At 41.4% G+C, this 24,159-nt stretch overlaps 1 protein-coding gene across 1 annotated transcript in view; it reads right to left on the bottom strand.

Annotated features, from left to right (window-relative positions):
• LOC149283192 (60 kDa lysophospholipase-like) overlaps window positions 1-24,159 on the bottom strand; it is a 29,537-nt gene that overhangs the window by 2,811 nt on the left and 2,567 nt on the right. The window contains exons 2-16 of the mRNA XM_089497873.1: window positions 21,532-21,661; window positions 19,730-19,841; window positions 18,477-18,602; window positions 17,687-17,770; window positions 15,793-15,919; window positions 13,498-13,610; window positions 12,801-12,986; window positions 11,670-11,783; window positions 10,927-11,046; window positions 10,561-10,656; window positions 10,285-10,448; window positions 8,805-8,891; window positions 4,937-5,036; window positions 4,606-4,662; window positions 3,635-3,656 (exon numbers count right to left, since the gene is read on the bottom strand). Of these exons, the coding sequence (XP_089353999.1) occupies window positions 3,635-3,656; window positions 4,606-4,662; window positions 4,937-5,036; window positions 8,805-8,891; window positions 10,285-10,448; window positions 10,561-10,656; window positions 10,927-11,046; window positions 11,670-11,783; window positions 12,801-12,986; window positions 13,498-13,610; window positions 15,793-15,919; window positions 17,687-17,770; window positions 18,477-18,602; window positions 19,730-19,841; window positions 21,532-21,661 (1,638 nt within the window). The remainder of the gene's footprint in view (window positions 1-3,634; window positions 3,657-4,605; window positions 4,663-4,936; window positions 5,037-8,804; window positions 8,892-10,284; window positions 10,449-10,560; window positions 10,657-10,926; window positions 11,047-11,669; window positions 11,784-12,800; window positions 12,987-13,497; window positions 13,611-15,792; window positions 15,920-17,686; window positions 17,771-18,476; window positions 18,603-19,729; window positions 19,842-21,531; window positions 21,662-24,159) is intronic.

The raw sequence follows: 24,159 nt of genomic DNA on the forward strand, positions 1-24,159 counted from the left end.
CTTTATTAATGCCGACCGACTGTATACAGAACTGGGGGTTATATTACTGTGTACAGCACTGAGGGGGGGGGGTTATTACTGTATACAGCACTAAGGGGTTATTGCTGTATACAGTGCTGGGGGGTTATATTACTGTATACAGCGCTGAGGGTTATTGCTGTATACAGCACTGGGGGGTTATATTACTGTATACAGCGCTAGGGGTTATATTACTGTATACACCACGGGGGGTTGTTACTGTGTACAACACTAGGGGGTATATTACTGTATACAGCACAGGGGGTTGTTACTGTATATAGCACTGGGAGGGTATTACTGTAAACAGCGCTGGTGGTTATTACTGTATACAGCGCTGGCGGGTTATATTACTGAATACAGCGCTGGTGGTTATTACTGTATACAGCGCTGGCGGGTTATATTACTGTATACAGCGCTGGGGGTTATATTACTGTATACAGTGCTGGGGGTTATATTACTGTATACAGCACTGGGGGGTTATTACTGTATACACTGCTGGCGGTTATAATACTGTATACAGCGCTGGGGGTTATTACTGTGTACAGCACTGGGGGTATATTATTGTATACAGCACGGAGGGGGTTATTACTGTATACAGCGCTGGGGGTTATTACTGTGTACAGCACTGGGGTGTATATTATTGTATACAGCACGGGGGGGTTATTACTGTATACAGTGCTAGGGGTTATATTATTGTATACAGCGCTGGGGGTTATTACTGTGTACAGCACTGGGGGGTATATTATTGTATATAGCACGGGGGGTTATTACTGTATACAGCGCTGGGGGGTTATATTACTGTATACAGCGCTGGGGGGTTATTACTGTATACAGCGCTGGGGGTTATATTACTGTATACAGCGCTGGGGGTTATTACTGTGTACAGCACTGGGGGGTATATTATTGTATACAGTACGGGGGGTTATTACTGTATACAGCGCTGGGGGTTATTACTGTATACAGCACGGGGGGGTTATTAGTGTATATAGCACTGGGAGGGTATTACTGTATACAGCGCTGGTGGTAATTAATGAATACAGGTTATGCTCAAGGAGAAAAATATTTGTATGAATTGCCCCTTTACATTCTGCACTTTACTTGACGTCTGTAGATCTTGGAAGTCAGCCATATTATCTAAACATGTTTTCTCGTGCATTTGTTATTTTTGATCCTGGGGGGGGGGGATGTTGGTCGAAGGGTCAGCTAAGGCACCTTAAAAAACCTCCGCTGGTCGTCCACGACCTGCAAGTTCCTATGTTGCACCCGCTTGAGACGCGTAATGTTTATGCATGCGGATCGTCTCGGTGGGTGTATTACACACACGCCCTGGGTTTATGCTCACACGCCCAACCAGGTGATGAAACAGGCCAAGCATTCAAGCAGCAGGACCCGCCAAACACATGCGGTTATGTCTGCGGCTCCCCACCCAGCCCGTCCTCGTGTCACGGAGTTTAACAGACAAGGAACCCAAAGGAAGTAAAACGAGGAGACGTTTCATAAGTATCCAGTTTAAACGCCATGGCAACGGATCTGGATCGTGGAGCTCGATGGGGCAGTTGGCAGTGGAATAAAGGAGCTGGATTTGGTTCAGGGGGGGGTCTCTTACACACCAGCACCCCTGTTTTCATGGGACAGTCCTAATTTTTGGGCACGCAGTCCCAGGGTCCTTCTGCTCCCAACGGGTCGGCCCGGGAGTCGCTCTCATGTAAAGTCAACGGAGGTCGGTGCTGGCGCCGATTACCTTAGATTACCAAAAATAAAAATATAAGAAACAAAGGAACTGAAAATGGTCATTTTTTATAATAATGAAAAAAGGTTTAAGTCTTTTTACAGCTAAACAAATACACCTTGATAAGCAGGGAGATGGATGAGCGGTTCTGTAACAAATCAAATCTATTGATCTGGATTACACGCAAGAGAGTACAAAAAAATATCTCAAGTAGAACGCAGATACAGTCGCCCCAGAAAGTGTCGGTTCCTGGAAATGTGTAAATTGCCATCCAATCTTTTATTTCCTTAATCCTGAAGCATTGACAGGGCAATATCCTGGAAACACACCACAGATGGGGCAGATATAGCGAGTGGTCTTGAGATAAGTGGGAGATTCAACATGAATATCATGTTCCAAGATAGCTACATATTGGAGAAGGTTCATCCATGTAACCAATTCCCATTTTTAATACATACTGGGGTCAAATATTTAGAGGACTGAAGTTTATTACGCTGCATGCAGATGGGTGCAGGCGTTCTTTATTTACTGGAGTTTGAATATAAAGACTTCTGTCTTCTATTGTTTCCTCTACTGGGGTTGAGGTCCAATGGAAATCAGAGCGAGTAGCATCACCCAATCACATTCCTGCTAGAAAATCATGCGGATTGCTACTGAGCATGTGCAAGAAGTGTACCTAGGAATGCTTCCTGCTTTCAGTGGAGGCAGCAGTGGGAGGAGTTAAATGAGATATAAGCTTGATTTTCTAACGCCAATAACTAAAAAACGCCTGCAGCGATTTGCATGCAGTAAATTGTACCGGAGCCCAGGCAAAATGTATTTAGTGTTAAAATAGGGCTGGAGCGGACCTTTAGGAGACAAGGGATACCCCCGATGATTTTCTTTTGAAGAAGATGTAGGAAACATTGCCTGGTAATTAAAGAGACTGCAATGACCGATGCACTCAGCGTTCTAATCTATAAAGCCAATCATGAAGTTACCCGGGCGGAAACCACCCAATGAATTCTATGTTAACCTTTTCAGTGCCAATAGTTTGAGCATGTTACACACACCGCTTCCCCCCACAAGTAAAATATTGGGAAGTATGTCTATGTTTGCTTCTTGTGTTGAATTGTATCATTCATAATGCGCATGGAGTTTCCCTCTGAGATGTATAAATGCAGTACAAGGTAGAAGGTACGTTAGATCTAGAAATGAGTGTGCGTCTGTCCCTTTAAATTTGTATTGGACATCGGCTAATTTCAATATCTATGACTGTTGCATACTAAAACTTTCATTAAATAAAATACAGTAGGAAAAACAAAAACAAATCAAATGTATCCAGTGGCACATTTTACCGATGATACAGCCAATGCGGCATGATGGAGGAGAAAGGGAAGGATGGGGAGAGCAAAGAATATGATCATTTTTCATTTTAATAATAAAAAAACAACAGTAGGCAACCAAAAGGTGTTTAAATATTTTTTTGTTTTATACAGCACTGTGGTTAACATATTAAAAGTTGAAGCCATTGGGTTTTCTAGAAGATTTAAACACACAACCTGGCCAATCAATTGAAACTGCAATACCGAACAATGTTATATTTGTGCCATCAGCGCTATACAGAACCTGGGAAAATTGTGCTTTTCTTTAAAATCCCGACAGATAGGGGTACATTCGCTAAATTAGGAATCTGCAATGAGTGCAGACCAACTCCCTGACATCGCTATGCGTTACGATAGAGTCTAGACAGCTTCTCCAGCCAAAATGCCTGAGCTGACCCTGTATAATAAATAGTTAAATCAATGAGATGTCTGAAGAATTCTTGCACTGCTTCTGGCTCATACAGAATTAGCGAATGAATACAGCTCTAAACTCACAGGTCAGTAAATACTCCCCACAACGTACACTCATACTCACACAGCCGTTCCTACATGAAAAAGCAGCAAATCACACCCATTGGGGGTGTAACAGATCCAGAATAACAAAGTATCAGGGCTAGAATTCCCGTGACGCAGACTAGGAATGTTTCATTATAAAAGGGAAACTGAATGAAGCCAATGGGTGTGGCTTGATCATAGCCCCACCCACATTTTGCCCATGCCCAGACCATTTTAACCAATTGCTGATCCACCTACCCTAGGGGCATCTGGGATAAAATACTAACATACATGTTGAAATGTAACACGCTAGCAGCCTTCCATGACGTTTTCATATCATAAACACATTGAGAAGTTCCGTCACATTTCTCCATCATTCATGAACATTTTTTTTAAGTTAGCAGACGACATTTCCAAAAGTGATGTGTGCATCTTACAATATTACGTCAAAACGATAAATCCATGTGTATCTCTACAAGAAAATCCAGACATACAGCTATAGGGTCCCTGCGATAACGAGACCCCTGCGTCTAGACTTTAAGAAAACAGATGATATGTTACTACGAGGAACCAGCACGCGAGTTTGTCTTCTCAGACACCAGCAGAGGTTTCGATGGCCACCCCTTTAGCTGCTTAAGTAGCTGTCCTTATCACTCGAGCTTCCATTGAGAAAGACCTGTGGGTAATAATAAATAATAAAGATGGTTACCATAAGGTTTTTGACTTGGCTAATCAACTCTAGCGACAGCCAGTGATTTATTTATAGGGGTTGTTGCCCCAGGCTGGAAGATACCCCAAACCGACGCTCCCAAACTGGGTCGTTGAAAGCAGAAGCCCAGGAGCTACCATCCCTTCCCACCTTGGTTGAATGGGTCGAGGCCAGAATATGCCTCTGCATTCGTTATTGTACTTCATGGGTTTCTAATAAGCTTCTAGGGGTCCCCATCTTGCACGTACCGTCCTATCACTCTACCAAGAACGGGTATAAGAAATTCTCACCTGAGCCTTCCTAGCACTGAAAAACTCCATAACCTCTTCATTTCCAGCATCTTCTGCCTGATCATAAAAAAATACAAGTGAAACATTACTGGGGGGGAAAAAAAAAAAAAAAGAATGACAGCAAATTAAAAAAAGTTCATGTTGGACGACAAAGTTCCAAAGGACATTTAAGAAGTCCATCTTCAAGACGGAGCTGGGTGCATTACCCAAACTGTAAATAGCATTCTCCATTTTTAAGACCTGAATGCATTCAAGCTGAACAGTGCATCGCCGCGCCGTTTAGTGGATATGGAGCAGTAGAAGGTTCGCCTTGGTAACATGTTGCACTTACCACCTGGTAAGGAGTTTGCCCATTATATCCGACCTGGTCCATATCGACTCCTGCCAATTCCCAAGCAGTCAGCCCTTCCACGTCACCATTGGCAGCTAAACTGGAAAGACAGGAGGGAGGATTTGGGGGGGGGGGGGTGATTATAATTCACTCATTCCCTACTCAACATGTCAGTCAACATAATTTCTGATCCAGAATTTGTCCTGGAGACCACCATGGTCAGCATGCGGTATCCTTCAAAGCGATGAAAGGACAAAAACATAATGTAGTCTACTCATAATGCCTTATTCACTAAATTCACTCAAATGCTAGTTTAATTCTGCATCTAAACTCAAGGTCCAGATTATGGGCAACAGATAACAGAATCGGGCACTGGAAAAAAAAAAATCCAGCCCTGCAGCATGTATTTTCCAAATGTAAAAATGGATCCTGATTGATCTAAATGAAGATCACATGATGATGGATTATTGATGTTGGACCAACTAAGACCTTACGGAACAAACAAACATAATACGGAACAGAACGATATTCTAAATTCAATGGATTCCACACACAGGACAGTAATCTTTGATTCAGTAAATCCAATTATTTATTTATTTTATTTTTTTTAATGTTCCTTTACATTTTTATCGTCGATCGCCAGTAAAAACTAAGGTCGTTCTTGGCCACATTAAGAAGCATGAGATTTGATGGACTCTCCGGGTGCCGTAGAGTTAAAGTCACGTGTTAAACCTGCTATATTGGCTACGACACTTTGTCTTTCTTCGCCAACACGTAATTACCAACTCCTGTGTTGCCAATGTTACAAAAATTGAAGAAAAAAAAAAAATAAGATAAAGATAAGGGTGCAATAAGCCGAGCGTTATCCTTCGGAGCCGTGCTACAAAGCAGGAGGAAATGAGAGGATCCCGGCGACGGCGACTGTCTGCAGGACGTCAATACCCGATTGATTTATGGAGATGGCCCGAGGACGGAATGAAAGTGTTTGCCGACACTGATGTCTTTTTTTTTTTTCCATACCATTAGACTTAATTTGACAAACTAGAAATGTCTAATTAACAACGTCCTTTAAAAGACAAGGAATACAGATATAGACGTATAAACAAAAAGGATCGGGATCCCCTCATATTCCTTCTCGCTGCTAAAAACAGCAACTTCTGGGAAGAAGAACGTTACAGAATGTCCTTTGCACCGCTAATAGCAGTTATTTTTAGTAAAAGCCACAACATCAAAGTTCTCGCAATTCGTGTGAAAAAAGAGGGTTCTGTTCCGAAACGTTGGAGCTGAATGAAGCCGGAAGCCAGGTAAAGTTGCCAAAACTTCACTCAGCCAATGGAATGTCTCCCCGTTCCTGAAGACTCCGCTCATGCGCCCACTCAAACTAAGTTCACTTGAGTAACTACTCATAACTATTTGTCTATCAACTTCTATCTCAATTCTTAGTGAATAGACAAGTCTCTGCCCAAGCTGGGTTTGTTGACTCAGAACAGGTTGAGGAACCTGGGATAACATGATCATCACATATAAAGACGAATAAAACAGACCAATTTCCAGGGGTCAAGGTGAACATTTACTGTGGAGGACAAGTTAATAATGTTCCATGGACCTTCACAAACCTTGCACGGACGCTGTCAATTCCCACCACCCAAAAAAAAAAAAAATGATTATATACACATTATATATATATATATATATATATATATATATACACACATATATATATATATATATATATATATATATATACATATATACATACACACACACAATTACAACGGCCAGCTTTTTAACATATTATCTGAATATATTTATTCTAATATTAGACAAGAGTAAATACCAACAGAAAGATACAAAGGAGTGCAAAAAAATTATAATAAAATAGAATAAAAAAATAAAAAATCACAGAAGTTGCCATTGATATATATCGGATGACTTTAACCCCGATAATTGCACCCGGGGCTCGTTGACATGTCTCTGGACACATTCCTTCATTACTGGAATATCAGACATACGTAAACCTGTTACACAGGAAAAGCCAACTAAAGACGGGGAGAACAAAAAAAAAAAAAAAAAACGAAGCCGCTTCTCGCACGTGGAATGTCACCGCTCCCCAGAAACGCTGCCGACATTGCAGCGAAAAAAATGTAAAGACACGAAACAAAAAAGATTCTTAAATTTTTTTTTTTTAAACAAAAAAAAAAAAAAAAAAAGATTCCAAAAGGATTTAACTAAAAAAAAAATAAAAAAAATCATACTGGGGTATTTAAACTGTTCACACCACTAAATATAGAATCGCTACTATTTTAATGAAGAATTGGGTGGGGAGGCGCCTGGTTGCGAATCCGGTCTTAAATGGCTTCAGGATTTCTTGCTTCATCATAAAAAAAATTGTTAACCCTTCTAGTGCCACTGAATGTACGGTTAACCCCTTTGGATTGCCGCTCTTCTGGCACACTTTAGGTTAAAACATATCTCCAGTTGCTAAAGAGTTAATTATTCTTGCAACCCCCAGCCGGTTAGCCTTCGGACAATTAAAGGTGCTGTTCCACCTGCTCTACGCTTTTGTGGTGCATTCCTAGTATTGTTGAATGCCCCAAACTTTGACTCATTTGTATTGTCAGGTGACACTAAAGCAGGCACCGACAGGCTCTTGCCGGGAAAAAACCTGAAATTGGGTTAATAGAAAAAGACAGACCTGCAAAGGTTGTTTAGGATAATAGAGAGTTAAAGATCTGTCTAAGTGGAACAGCATCTTTAGAAGGGTTACTATCACTAACACCATTGTTAACCGTTTCCTGCCAGATGGACCGGTTTGGAACAGAGTCTGTAATATATACCATTCCCGTAATCTGTTTATGTCATCCTATGACCATTTAAAGTTCTACTTTACTGAGAAGGTAGTAGATAGGTGGAACAGCCTCCAAGCAGAAGTGGTAGAGGGTAATACAGTGAGGGAATCGAGATATGCATACGGCTCCTGAATCTAAGGCGAGGCCAACGACTGATTAAGGTTTGAGTCTTTACCGCAGGAGAAACGGGCGACTGGACGGGGGCCGGATGGGGCCGATCTGCCGGCAGATTCTACATGTATATGTGGGAACAGATTGTAATGAATGCCAAATAAAATGAACGCCGTTTTCTGGGCACACGGAGCGGTCCCTGTGTACGATGACGCGGACCCCTAGGGTTGGTGAGACGGGTTACACGCAGACCGCGCCCTCCGTCCGCGGTAAACACGCCGCTTTAGCAGGTTTCTGCAGGTGTAATAAACGCTTCGCCTGCGTTCACAAGTCCTTCGTTCGCACCGATCTCTCGCACCCGCGTGGGGATATGATGCAACCACGTCGCTAAGGTTACGCTTTCCACAAAACGGGGAGAAAAAGGCAGAAAATACCGTCTGTCATAAAATCTGCAAAAATATTCTAAGAAAGGGAATTTACGCACGGGGGGGGGGTTGGGTGTCTAAAATAATGCAATTTATTTCCCAAAAAAGGCTCTGCCCCCCCCCAGTGGAAAAAAAAAAACCCCAGCACCTCAAATCTCAAAATTTTTTTAGTCCAAAATAATTTTTCCTGTCGTCACCCCAGCCAATAGGAACGTGCGCCCACCGGATCTAGAGCCACGCAATAGGTGCTGCATCTAGAACTGTCCATCAGGCAAGACCAGAGCAGAGTGCTGAAAGTCAATTTTATCCACTAGTTTTACACTAAATAAACTGACTATCCATCTTTTTGAGATATTCTATATATTTTTATGTAAACGTGTGCATTTGTGCCGTTCGGTACATTTTATTTAATTTTTTATTTTTATTTTTTTATTTTTTTTTTTTATAATCAGACTGCCGTTTCTGGGTTTTTTTTCCAATTACCTGCAAAGTTCCGTTCCGCTGTGTTCCAACTCTTCCCACGAAAGATGCGCCCCCGTCTGACGGAGCAGCTTGATGACTTCCAATCGCCTTCACCAAGAGATATAAAAACACGGAACATGATGTCATAAAAAGAAAAACCGCAAACCTATACAAATTATTACTAAGATTTCCCCGGGAGAATCGTCGCGCCCCCCCCCCCCCCCCAATCCACTGCTTGGAAATGATATCCGGAAAACATGGATATTTTTAAAGGGTATCTGTCCAAAAAAAAGCCAAAGAGGGCATTTTAAAGTTAAAATCATTTGATTTATGCAGAAACATTGTGAAAGCCAAGTTATAGCTAATGTATAGGTCAAAAGTTTTTTGCATCCTATGTCAGCCGCTCTTCATCTACTATGGTTTTATTTTTTGTCTTAATCGAAAGCACTTTGTTATCTTAAAGTCTCTTTCTCCTTTATGACCCTAGATTTGAAGTTATGTCTGCTGAAGTATCTTCATGCTCTATCAGCCAGTCCCTGCGCATGCTCTGGGGTTTATCCATGGACTTGGAGTCTCACAATCAGCTCCAGAACATGCCTAACATGGATTTTTTCCCTCCCAGTTGGCTCGGTCAGGCATTCTCGTTCAAATTACGGAAGCCTAGAGTAGCCTGGGGCGCTAACAGACACTCAAGGGGCATTTTGATTAGTAGTTGATATGCATGGAGCCCGGGTAGAGGTGGTTCATAGCATACCTTTTAAATGAAACATCCACAACTGGAAATTTTTTACTTTCCCATTAAAGTTGACAAATATCTATAACCTTTGAAATAGTCAAGAAGGCAAAGAATGTATTTATTTTAAGACATGCATACGCAAACGATCTGGTTGCTACAGCAACAGCATCAGAATTCTGTCACCTATCCAGTTCCAGAAATCAGTTTTATTTCCGGTATTTTGACTCTAAAACAAATACATTCCTTGAATACTTGGACTTGAGATGAGTATTTGCAGGCTGGCATTCGGGAGACAAAAAAACACCTTTTTTCAAGCATTATCAAAAAGCGAGCTAAAGTGTAGAAGCGCAGCCACCCCGTCTGAATCTGTACTGACAGCAGCGTGCCGCGGCAGCCTCGTTTTAAAGGCGCGGCACTGAAAAACACATCTTAAGAAACCTATTTTGTGAAACACCCGGGGCAGCACCCAGGAGTGGCAGAAATCTCTTCTTTTCCACATTCTCCCACGTCTCCTCCCCTCGTGATTTCTTAATGAAACCCCAACCACAGCCAAAAACCACCACCCACGCTTGGAAAAGGAATCATTCTCCATGTTAATCTACGCAAAAAAGCCTTTGCAGCTAATCAGAAGCCAGCGGAGGGTCATCTGGTGACACAATGAAGACTGCCGGTAGTCCCCTGCCCCCCCCCCCCCCAATTATCTTTAGTATTTAATCCTGTTTTTTTTTTTTTAATTATTGAAAAAAGTTATAAGGAGTCAGTTACCGGAATTTCACGGCATTCATCAGCGGCGTGTCACCGTAGCGATCCTTGGCGTAAACGGTGGCGCCGTGACTCAAAAGGTACTGGACCACGTTGTAATGACCCTCGCAGGAAGCCACGTGCAACGGGGTCCGGCCGTCATAGTCCTCGTTGCTAAAGTTTCCTCCCTGGTGTGTAAATAAACAACAGGTCACGGAGGGGCCAGAGACGAAGCAGCATCATAAAAATACCCAACGCGCCCCCGATACGTCAGAGGATCTGCCCCCGTCCCGAGATTACCATGTCGCGTATGGCTTCCAAGGCGTTGATGTCTCCAGTCTTAGCGGCTGCGCAGGCTAAAGCTGGCGTGAGGGCATCTCGGACGGCTTCGAGCTCCTAAAACATCGGAAAAGTATGTTTGATAAGGAGATGGATCAGCCAAAGAGACAATAGAGTCTTTAGTTGAAGTTGGGCCAACATAGAAAGAGAAGATAAGGAGCGCAAAGGTCTCTTCTTGGGCCATGGGCCTTATTAACGGAGACGGGTCGGCGTGGAATTGGGAGAGGATGACGGACGGCTACTTGACTGTAGGACAATGTAACGCATTTACTCAAATACTTTAGAACAGGTACACATATGAAACGCGGGCGTCCCGGGGAAGCGCACCTCTTTGCAGCTCACACCAACAGACTTGGCAACGACTTGAATAAATCTGCTGTCTCGAAGGGAAATCTTGGCTCCAGTGGCACTGACTGTCATTTCTCCCCTGAGATTGACAAACAGCATCTACGGGGGGGGGGAAAGAAAATTACGACGGAAGCACCGGCAGACGGAACGACTTGGCCCCTCCGCGTTCTACCGCTGGATTGTCCACCTTTAGCGTTTTGGACTCGTTGTGTGAAACATGAAGTCAGGAGCCATGGACACCAACCCTCCGGAGTTAAATTCTTCCTTTCCCTCATCCGGCTAATCAAACTTTGTGCGCATTCATATCAAATGTTATATATCGCCTCGCCTGACACATTAATATTTAACACTCATAATAAAATGACAATAAGCTCCTTTAATTTATCATCACAAAAGAAGTCAAATAAATTGCAAGCATTAAATATGTATCACGGTTATTAAAACCCCTCTGTAACGCGGAGTTGGCTATAACGTCGTCTGAATTTGGCTATTTTTCCCCCTCGAGCAGTAACATTTATACATACTTCCAGATATTGGTATGGTGACCCGTTGGGTTCTTGCCGTGCGGTTGGGTTCACTGGTCAGGGTCGGTTAAAGCACCGATTTACCAAAGGCGTTGGAAGAATAACGGGGGGGTTGATGTGTAGACGTGATGGTGCGGTATGTGCGATTGAAACGATCAGGCGGTATAATCATGGGAACCCAAGGCCCTCAACGCTTACCTTCCTCTTCACCTCCTGGGTTAAGTGGGTTTTGCCCAGAACATAGGACAACTTGGCCAGAGCAGCTTCTGGAGTCAAGTCACATCCCGGTATGACCCCAACCTCGGAGAGAGCCTGACAAAAATACACACAACATGTCAACAAATCGCACCGTCCAACATCAAACGTCACATTCCTTAAACGTCGGAATCCAAGCCGCCATATTATTAAACCAAGTAAAAGTTCTCCAGATACGATGTTATATTCCGAATCAAGAACACACTAAAAACTTTTCTAAAAAGGCCGAAACTACGGGATATCGTTTAATGGGTTCACAGCCAGGTTTGAAGGGCATGCTTGTGTTTGAACACACGTGTCATTAAACGTCACGCTTAGATACGATGTATAAAGCCGGGGTATTACACGCTTTTCCTTTACCCGCTGACAGACGCGCGCTTTGTAGTCACAACGCTGATATTTTTACTAAGCCGCTGTTATCTTCTGTATTTTATGCCCAACGCGGATCTGGATTTCAGATCCTTTACACAATTTATTCCACCCAGCTTATCAGGAGGATGGAAGAGACGCCTCCAAATAATATAACGAAGTCCATCTATCCAGAGTTCTGGTACGCAGAACGTTGTTTTTTTTTTTGTTTTTTTTTTATTATTATTATTATTATGAATTTTTTTATACATTTTTTTATCCAGTGACGGCCGCTATTTAAAACCCCTCAGTAGTTATTCGACCAAACCCCTACTCTTGTTGGGATTTCTTTTGCCGTCAAATAGGGCAGAAAAGGAGCTCCGAAAAACACGGCACATTTATGGCATCGCTAAATTAAAAACGGAGTATTTCGGAAGATTTATGATAAATCTCCTGGTTTTTTAAAGGATAAATCACTCTTCGGCGTGGAAGCTGCTGTTTGAGGTGGAGGCACGTGGCATCTCACCGAGGGTGTGAATCTACAATGCATTCCACGGCAGTAATTATATTTGTTCTGCCCTTTTTGATGACAGAGAACGCTCGTGCTGTGACATCGCCATTCTTTGGATTCATTGTGTTTCGGATTTTACGGCCGGTTCTATACGGGGCTCGGGAGGTTTAGGGTCGGTCCAGTTCACCGTATACGTCTCTTAATAGAGTACAGACCTTTCCCGTTGCGTACGACTCGGTGACGGACCCTCGCAGGCACTGGGTGCAGTTAACAATGGCCACCCCTCGCTCCGTAGCGGCCTTCAGCTCATGAAGTAGGTCGAGGCGGCAATCCGGCGCATTACCAGACCCGTACGTCTCGAGCACGATGCCTTCCATCGGTGGCTGCAGGAAAGCCTTTACCTTTAGAGAAAAAAAAAAAAAAAAAAAAAAGGTATACATTGTAAAAACACCGGCACTCGTATTAACGACATGATGGAGAGACCACTGTGTGCCTTCTCACAGATATGCTTGCCATTATTTTGTCGGTAAACTAGAATTTGACAGCGGAATGCCATAGTCTGCCCATTCATTCGCTCACGCAACACTGTTTCATAATAGCAATAAATATAAAACTACGGCTCGGAACCGGGTCAAGTGAGATTTAATGCTCCTAGAGCATCTTCTGTTAGATGCGATGAACGCTGAGGTTTCCCTGCTGGAACCAAACGAGACGGAGCCTTAAAAAGCTGGTGGCACCGTCTTGATGGACCAACATATTCACAGAATCAGATGCGACTCTGATCCCTCCATAAAGGAGCCGAGACATTCCAAAACGTTCCAACCAATTTGGACTCAATGATAGGCCTATTTCTTAAACAGCCGCAACGTTAGTGGTTTTCAAGCCGAGATAAAGGAGAGTTTGCGAACGTACGGTGGCTGCGGTGATCCCAGGAAATATCCGGAGAAGGCCCACGTTCCTGTTCATATCCGTATGGACAATGAACTTCTTGGTGGTGTTTGCTCTCCAAACGGTGTCCCAGTTAACTGCAGGAATACAAGCAAACCCTTATCAGCCAAGGTACAAGAAGCAGGAAACAGGAGTAAGGGGATGATAAATCACAATTAAAAAAAGGAGAATTCTCCAAAGCTGTACCTAATTTTCTAGGTCCCTGTAATGGCCAAATCTACATAACGTGAGACAAAATGGCGGCACTCCAAGACTTTCCCATTATTAAGGCAAGATATGAAATACCAGAAACTGTGAATAATGGTTTTAAGCAAGCTATGAGGGGGAAGCCATTTTGTGCTGCACGCTTACAGGAAGTTCTTCCACATCTGTGCCTGGTGATCAATGCGCGACGGAAAATATCATCCCTGTGCTCAACCAAAACACATCAACTTCAAATAACACGGCTTATGGGGAGAGCTTTTACCAGTCCCCAGACCAGTCATTCCCAACGTACCTGATACCGATTTCAACATTTTAATTCCAGTTCATTACGTCAACAAATATATAATAATAATATAATAATATTAAAATGCGTACCTTGGTACTTCATAGTTTGGCATCTAGTCATTTGGTTTGATTTATATTGTTAATAATATGATCCTTCATATAGGAGGAACCTGTATCGTATTACGTAATATATATAATATTTTATTTATTAATTCCCTTTACGATTTGAAATAATATAAAAATTACAGCAGATCTGTCACTTTTCCAAAACAATTACTGTGGCATAGAACCAAAAAGCCAATTTTATTAAATTAAGTTGGCTAAATTATTGTGACCATTCCCTTTCCGTTAGATTGTAAACTTAATTCTCAAATCCAAAACCCGTAAGCTGTAATAAAATGTATCAAAATATTAATTTCCCCCCGAACGTAGGGGTTCTAAGAATTTTTGGGGTTTCAGGAGAGGGGCAAATGTTTACCGGGCAAACAAAATTTCCACAGGGCAGGACTTGCAAAATTAAAAAAGTAAAAGAACTTTCAAACATGGCACCTCCCTAAGGAGTGGCGGATTCACTCAAAGTTATGAAATCAAACAAGAATGGCAAGCTTTGAGGAGAGCGTTTTGCCGACTACACAAAACACATCACAGCGACAATCAGGTCAACAAGCCGAGGGCTCACCTTCACGAGGCTCTGGGAGGTCAGAAAATAACTATTTACAGCCAGCGTATGCCACCCTTTGCGCAATAAATAACTTAATACATAGCGATGACACTTAGAACATGTATAACATTAGTACACAGGGGAGGTACAGGGTTAAAAAAAAAAAAAAACTCTAAAAATACATAAAAAAAATAATAAATTTGGTTATAACCATCTTTCCACCAGGAGTTCTGGTTAGAAAAGGAATATATGAAATGTATATCCGATCTGTTGCTTTTTAGTTTTTGGATTATAAATTAAAAAAATATAAAAATAAAAAAAAAAAATAAATTGGGTTAATTTAGTACTTAATTTGGCCATAATAGGCCTATTGTTATCAATATTTACATTTAATTTTAGGTTAGTGGAAATCTAAAAAATAAATAAATAAAATAATAATAAATAATAATAATAAAAAAATATAAATAAATAAATAGGTAAGTGCGACAAGAAAAAAAAAAAAAAAGTAGATTTTCCGAAAACTTTCTCACACAGTCATGAATGAGAATGAGTTGCAGGAATTTCTCGTTAAGGTGCAAAACTTCATTGCATCTACTTCCCTCTGTATTATGAAGAACAATCCCGGAGATTTCCTACAGCACGATGGGCTGACCTGGTGATGCGTAATGTATCATGGCTCCTCAGAACTTGGTAAATAAACCAGTATATGCGATTCTTCAGGGATTTCATGGATACAAAATTAGGGGGAAAAGGGCAGATCTGCTTTAATACCCATTATAAATTTCTGGGTTTTTTTTTTTTGTTTTATTATTATTATTTTTTTTTATATGTTTAGTTTTCTGGCAGCCAGTTTTGGGTAGAAAGCATTGAAACCAGGATGATTTCGGTTGAAAATGCTGATATAAGAAAAAACAGTACGTACAAACAAGACAAAGCTCGTTCTTCAATGGGGCGAGATAACTTTTTAATCGCGTGAAGAAAGCCGTCTGTGTCCCTTGAAGGTGATTAGCACAGGATTTATCCTAAGCCCAAAAAAAAAAAAAAAAAAACGCAAGAGAGACTCTGCTGGGTGCCATAAATGACAGGGATGACACGGCAGGGCATCTTACTTGTAATATCGACTTCGGCGTTGGCAAGTGGAGGCAAGTTGGGAGATGTAAAGGCATTGAAACTTCCAGCATCTACCTTAGTCACCCGATTGCCCCTGTAGAGCTTGTGGTGGAAATACAAGCACACCTGTAACGAAGCAGAGAAACACGTCTGTGTACAAAGCCGGCGTTACGACATTAAAAGGGCCAACCCTTTGAAGCACGATAATAAACTCAAGATAAAGCGTCCTCCGAAGGAAGAAGAAAAAGGGTTAAAAAATAAGAAAAACCACATGGAAAAACACTTTATGAGCCAGGTGGGAACCATATAGTCGCCTATATAAATTTATTTAAAAAAATAAAAAAGGCAAAAAGAAGCATGGCCATAACATGAAAATTTTACTGCAGATATAGGTAGAACCTTTAAATATTTTAGGTGGCTACATTTTGGGGATAAATGTAGGAGTTTTTGGGAAAATAATCTTTTGCGATGAGCCTGTTGTCCATACTGAACGCAAGCAATTAACCTCTTCCGGTGTTTTGAGCCCAAGCGCGTGTCCCACATACGATGAGCATGTATGCGGAGGGGGGGGGGGGTATTTAGTAGAACTGTGCAGAAGCTTTCATCCATATTCTACAAAACGGCAGAAAATGGGACTTTTGATGCACGGCGACCAACGAAACCCTTTGAATTTCAATTTTTAACACGGAGGTCCCTGTTTGGGTTCTTTATGGATCATATGGAATGCTGTTTGGACCTTATGGTTCTGTCTCTCCCCCAATAAGCTCCTTTCATTAGCTCACCGACCCCTCAAATGAAAGGTATCTGTAGCTCCTAAAATTTTACATTTTTTTTCTAAACTTCAAGATCCCCTTAAAAATATACACTTTTTTTTTTATAAAAAATTCCGAGTCCGGCTCCCAAATTCTTTGCCAGCCCGGCAGAAGACTTGTACATCGTGACATTTTTTTTTTGGACTAAATACATTTACAGGGAGTGCGAAACGACTATTCTCAGTAGACTAATATATTTCTAATCCACGGTCAAATTCAATATTTTCTTTACGAGCCACGGGCACGTTAATATTTAATGCGGCATCATCAGTAATTTAGATTTGCCGCAGCTAAGCAGGGTTTGCGGACCCTAAGTCAGCTGGAGAATCGCGGCCAGCTAACGGACCCCAGAGGCTTCCAATTTAAAATTTGGCTTCCTTATAAATAAAAAAAAAAAGTACCCACAAATGTTAAATTAAATTTTTAAATATTTAGGCTCGGCAGGCGGCACATCTAATCGCGAACACGCGTCGTGCTAGAAACAGAACACATGGCTCGCTGAATCACTTTATTCCAGACGGAGCACTCAGATCGAACAGATAATAAAACAAGAATCAGAAGGTTTTCTTTTCTGGGCAGCCGTGTGCATCGCTAATCCGTTTAAACAGCGAACGCACACGGACGCTCGGCGAGAGCCACGTCCGGGGAGATATTAGCCCAAGCGAAGCCAAAAGCATCTGCTTTGTGCCGACAATTAGATTTGGCTTGAATGGTTTTTAAAAATCCCAATTACGACTGGTATCGCTTATAAATCGTGTAGCGTATAAATCACGCGTTTAACAATGTCATGATTCACAAATCTACGCGTTCATTTGGCCATTTGTCTATCGAAATGTCACGGAGGTCCGGCAAAAAAAAGTTAATTTAAAATTTCTAAGTTTCGCTCATCGGCTAGATTTTATTGGCGGATGCAGGCAACAGGGCTAATATATATATTTCCAACCTGCGTTAATGGGTAGGTAAAGGGTTCAGGGGACTCTTGTTCCATTTTGGAGCAAGGAGGGGATTTTGGGACACGGGGCAAGCCGTTCATGGGGTGCGGCAGAAAACATAATGGTCTGCAAGTTGGTGGTCTACTCACCTCTGGTATGACAAACTGTCCGGCGATCAGAAGAGCCCCCAGCAAGTTGTCTCGACCATCATTCCTCATCTCATATATTGGAACCTGGTGGGGGAAAAAAGGTTCAAGATAAGATCTAGATTTCCACTTTGATATCAGGAACCACTTGGCTCGCTGGGTGGAAATGGATGAAGCTGCGGTGGATCTGTAGTAGGACTTCTTTTGAGTCTCAGTAGCATCTGTAAACCATTTAAAAACGTACGTATCATCAGCATCTGACTTGTTAGGGATCCAAACGCAGCTTAAAGCAGAAAAAAGGTGGCCAGAGAGGGACTTACATCAGTATTATCGGAGCTCATGTCTTCTATGACTTACCTAAGCGAGATAAGAAACGAGCCCAGCTTAGGTAGAAGATATGGAATTGTGCAGATTTTTAAAGGGGGAAAAATAGAATTAAAAAAGGAGAAAAAAAAAAGGTTGTTTTTTTTTTTTTTTTTTTACTTATATGCTGCTATGTGATTTGGTTAAGGAAAATTCACTTTGGTTGCCACCCGAAGAACTATTACAAGCTCTGACCGATCTGAAATACTTTAGGCAAATGCCCAAACACTCCAAATTAGCCATCAATTTTTCATGTGGATCCCAAAAAATACCTACTGGCCTCGTCTAAGCGGCTGGTTGCAACAGTTGGCGCGGCAGCACAAACGTACCACTAGGTATCATCGGCTGGCCACCGGGAACTGAAGTTGAGTGAATATTCCCATAATGATGAAATACATAAAAGTGTTCTCCACCATGTCATTTTACATACCTGGGAGCCGGTCAATACGATGGGTTTCCCCAGATGTTCGCACATAAAGGACAGCGCTGACGCAGTGTAGGCCATTGTGTCTGTTCCATGAAGAATGACAAAGCCATCAAAATGCTCATAGTGTTTCTAAGGGGAGCAGAGCGAGTGACGGTGAGTCAACAGATAATGTTCTTAATTCTCAATAAATCTGTCCCGATCACACGCATAGAATTAGGCCGATTCCTCAAAGTTTTTACAGCCAGAACCCAGTTTTCTATCATCCATATGCTGGCTCAACATCATCTCGCCTACAGTTTCTTGATACAAAATGTCCATCTTCCTAATATCTCCCCAACGTGCAGCACCTCTGGCTTTCTGAACAATACTAGAATTGTTCTCCAGCAAATGAAACTGAAATAGGATTTCTGGGAGATAGCGGGCTGCTGTGAAAGCAACAATTTTCTTATGTTTATACAGTAGTGCAATCTCAGAGACTGAAATGAGACCGAATCATGTGTTTTTATCAGTTAAAATACATATTCATTTTTAGTAAATAAATAATTAAAAAAAAAAACCACAAAAAACCCAACTAAATTTCATAAAAGATTTCTTGGAAGCCTAAATTAGGATTAATAGAAATTATTACTGGGTCGTTGTGTAACGCTACACCGGCCCCAGATCGTAATTAAACCATAAAATTAAGTATTATAGAATTATTTTATATATTACTGGCAAATAAACACTCCATACGTCAACGGAGTTACTCAAAACAATAAATAAGAGACGACCATCTGGTGAGAACAAACGGCACATCGCAGAGTCGGAAGGTTTTTCCTACGATGCAGCGCCCTCTAGTGTAAGAGTGTAGTAGTGCAATCCCTGGGAAATTAAGGCTTTTAATTAAATTAGAGGAACGAGAAAAAGGGGAATACTTTTGGGACGGATACATGGTCGGTAAGGATTTGTGGGGGGGGGGGTTTTCTCCTGCACTGATGCTCTCGTAAAAAGAACAGATCCCCAGAATAAACAAAGCAGAAGCAATTAGGAAAGGCAAAGGGTTAATTCTCTCAGGTATCTACAAATGCTTTGTATTATTTCATTTGCAGTCACAGGAATGTGGGAAAAGAAACATTAATTGTTTTTGTTTATATATTTAAATTTATTATCATTTTTTTTAATTGTTTTTTTTTTTTTAAACAAAAACCAGAGCTCAGGCATGAAAAATATTCCACGTGTGTCTTTTTGTCACGTAGTAAAATATTTAAGAACTTCACCTGGATATCTTTTGCGATTTTGGCCCAGTCATCGGTAGTCATGTTACAGGAATCCAGCAGCGGAGAATACTCCAGTATGGTGTACACGATTCTTTTTTTCTGTTTGGAAAGTCTATAAGAAACAATTTTTTACGTACAAGGTCAGTATAAACAGCTCACTAGTGACCTGTTCACCAAGAGGTCTCTACAAAAGACACGAGGAAAAGAGATTTCAGCACCGGCAGAGGAAAGGAGATTTCAGCACCGGCAGAGGAAAGGAGATTTCAGCACCGGCAGAGGAAAGGAGATTTCAGCACCGGCAGAGGAAAGGAGATTTCAGCACCGGCAGAGGAAAGGGTTATTCACAGTAAGAACAATAAGAATATGGAACTCTTTTTTAATAAAGGTCTGGATGCTTTTCTGGTTCAGCATAACACAAATGGCTACAACTGTTAAAAGGACTGTCGTATTAGAAAGTTGATCCAGGGTTAATCTGATATTCGCTTTGCAATCAAAAAGGATTTTATTCCCTGTTGTGGCATAAATCGTTAATTGCCCAAGTAGAGGGTTTTTTTGCCTTTTTTGGATCAACTTTAGAAGGTATGTGTGAAAGGTTGAAAGGACTGAAGTCTTATTTTCAACCTACTACTATACAACAAAACAAAAAAAGTTATACTGATAAAAAGTTTTATAATAGTTTTACAAAGTATCCTGTCTATAATAGTGTCACTCAAAACACACAAACATTTTATTCTGGAGCACAGCAGAAAATATATGTATAAATAAAATATTGACCATAAGAGAAATGGTAGGAAAGTACTTGATTTTAGGTCAATAATCGGGTTCAACTTCTGAATAAATTCTATGTTCGAATTTAAATAAAATGCTTCTAAAAAGCCATTATTGCTCGTATTTATTCATTTTATCATAATTTGTCTGAAATCGATGATGCATAAAACGTGAGGATGGGGACGCTTTAAGGAGGAATCCAGGTAAACTGTCAGGGGGGAAAAAAAAAAATAAAAAAAAAATCTTTGCTGGATTTTTTAATTTAGGTTTCTATGTTTAAAATTGTAAAAAAAAAATAAATACATAGGCATCAAGTAATTAAAAAAATAGATTCCCAGTGTTACAAAAACAGCAGATGTTGTAAATATTATTCACACTACGGTTTCCCGGGGCATACAGTCGATACACGGAACCGCAAACACTGAAGGTTTTGCTACGGGACCCAAGTGGGTTTTCTGTCGGAAAAAAAAATACATTTTATATACAGGTCGATCTTTACAGCTGTTTTTGTTTTTTTCAGCAAAGCATCAGCAGAACGTATAATGATGGAATTTCACTAATTGGAATCTGTTTACAAGCAATCCATTCAGGCAAATCATTTTGATTGTTAAAGGGGAAAAAAAAACATGAATTGGTAACAATGTGGACCTGAACCAAATTCAGTCTCATATGAATTGCGCTTAATGAATTGAGCTCCTCGTTAGAATGCATTCTATTTCCAACCCGAGGAGCCTTGAGGAACCCCGCAGGTCAAACGGATACATCATTAAAGAATTGAGTCCAAGGGATTGATTAAAATGATAATTTGAGAAGAAGTCTACGAAACCCAAGCCTTGGTGGTCACGTGTCCCTCAGGCTATGAGGTTAACCTGTGTGTTTGGATTTGTGTTATTGTTCTATAGGATAAATGTAATTTAGAGACTCTGGAATGTTTTTCACATCCACCGTAAAGAAGGACAGGTAATAATTAGGTGTAGTGGTTTCCATGAACCAGATCTTGGGCATCAGGAATAGAATGGAAAGCGGTCACTTACGGGAGCACCAAGGTGTCTTCGGGGAATTCGAGGAATTCGTAAAGTTTGGTTTGCTGGGCGTACGCCTCATCGTGGAGGATCGGGAGCTTCTTCAAAGCCTTTGCAAAGGAGTTGGCCTGAGGAGCCAGCACTGAAACACAGAAGAAGACAGAACGTGGACCTTTACTCAGCGATCAACCAAAAACAGCCATCAGATCTAAGCAGGACGTACCAGCCACGCGATGGGCTGGGTCCTCAAAAGTGTGATCATAAAATAACAAGTCATATAACCAAACGCTGGCTCCACATTAACAGACAAACACAGGGAAGATGTATCCTAGGACATGTCTTTCCACCATAACCCAACAATCTAAGACAAGGACCGAGGAATGTTATAAGGGTGGAAGGTGGAGGAGTTTTATTCCTGGTAAACTTTATGTTTTTAGGAGCCCTTGTATGTAAACCTAGGCCAACCTCTGTTCTTGGCTTATACAACCAGCGTGTCCCCGTGTACCCCAATGCAATCTAAAAAGGTCCACGTGAGTCTCCAGCTTGGAATGAGAAGGGTGTCCTTCAACCGCTACCTCTGCATTTGGTTATAAAAGTGTTAAATTCCACCGAGTAGGTGGAACAGCACCTTGAACATTGAATTTCTAATTTCTGTGCCTAAGAAGTTGAAAGCTCCTTCATCCTCGTCCCTCCCTACATTCCATCCCTCCCACGGGATCAGACGGGTTCTTAATCTGTCCGCCATTCTAGAAGGTAGACTTAGGACCACTTCAACGGTGTGAGGCGCCATTGTGAAGCGCGGTATTCCCAGCTGCCGGTTATCTGTACTCCGTCTACTACAGAAGATAGAATGTCATGATACTTTGGACTTTCCCATATCTACAAACCCAACGATTCCTGAACGTCATCATAGACCCAGAATAACCCAACCCGATGCAAGTCACGGCGAATCATCCCGGCATCTCTACATAATCACCACGGAAACCTAACTTACATTAAGTTCCAACTGGAGAGAATTTCTGGAATGTTACTGAAGTCAGACCAAGTTGGTGAGAAATAAAGAAAAGAAATACATAAATAATAGTTTTCTGGAGTTTAATATTCATATGTGGTCAGTCTTTTGATGCGATATTGATTTTAACCTCGTTATTCTGTCCCATAGCTTCGTGCCTCCTCGTTGTTGGAATGTAGCGAGATAACAGGGATCTTAACGTGATAAGGAATGAGAGCGTGATAAGGAATGAGAGCGGCTGAATGACGACCACATACTGAACAGCTATAAATACCGACGGCACCCAGCCTCCAGCTCATCTCCTAACATCTAAAAATATAAAGAGCTGCGCATGCTCTCAAGCCGTCGGTTATTTACAGCATGTAAACACTTCTACGGATCCCTGGAAATCACGGAACAGAACGGCTCAACACACGCAAGACGCCTGCTGTCTGCCTATAGATATATTTATTAATTATTAATAATAATATATTTCATTATCCTTTATTTATATAGCGCCAACAATTCCTGCGGCGCTTCTTACAGTCCCTACAGTCAAAGGGTCTCACAAACCAAAAATAGACCGACTAAGACGAACCGATACATTAGCCAACGGGGGCTCACAAGCTACATATTTTTGATATACGCTTACACCATAATATATTATTATTTTTTTATTATAATTTAAGTGAATATGTTTGTTTTTTTTATCCACGAATGACACGAGTACTTTGTTTTATTATTTCATTTTGGGACGGTTCAGCGTCAGGGCTTATAAAATTCTTATCTCCCCAGCGCACTGCAATAATACGGATCAGAACAAACACCAAATCACTAAAAGGAGAGCCGTAGTAAATCCAGAGCGGGTTTACGATAACGACGGGCCAGCGCAGGCTGGGACCGGCCACCTGGCACAGCCATTTACGTCATTGGGCAGCCACTGGCCTTAAAGGGCCAGCGCAGGCTCGATAGCCCAAGTGATGACCCTCGGACAGAGAGAGAAGATACTTTGAGTAAATAAGCCAGTGCCTCCTTCCTAGGAGCTGGGCAGATGGTGGGCTTTGGGGGGTATCCGTTCTGCCACCAATACAAAACAACCCCAATCATGTTAAATATGATGTACCAAGAAAAAAAAAAAATGTCCTGCCCCTTTAAATATATATATATATATATATATATATATATATATATATATATATATATATATATATATATATAAAAACTCTATAGGAACTAAAATGTTAAGCTGTTAGAACAGCGCCCCCTAATGGCACCCATGTCTCTCTGCAGCAGGATGTCCTATTACCCAACGCTTGTTACTCCCCTATTTACTGATCTGGAGCGATAATATTTTTGTCTCTTTCCGTGCTATTGTGCGGTGGTGGTTATTTTCCGCGCGTGTTCCGGTGCTGTTTTTCTGACCCTTTGTTCTGCCCCCAAGTTATGTTTTTAATCCAATTACAAACTGCATGCTGTGAAGAAACCTGAAACACACCCAAGACCCGGGGGGGTTGGGGGCGGGGGACACCAAAAATAACTTTGCTCAAAAAAACTTTTGAGGAGTTTTTGTATTTAAAAAAAATGCTTAATTTGGTGGCATTTTTACTTATATTGTATAGACCCCCCCCCCAAAAAAGCAGCACGTGACT

The sequence above is a fragment of the Sceloporus occidentalis genome, unplaced genomic scaffold, assembly GCF_023333645.1.
Source record: "Sceloporus occidentalis isolate IW3139 unplaced genomic scaffold, rSceOcc1.0.p SCAF_109, whole genome shotgun sequence".
Classification (NCBI taxonomy): Eukaryota; Metazoa; Chordata; class Lepidosauria; order Squamata; family Phrynosomatidae; genus Sceloporus; species Sceloporus occidentalis.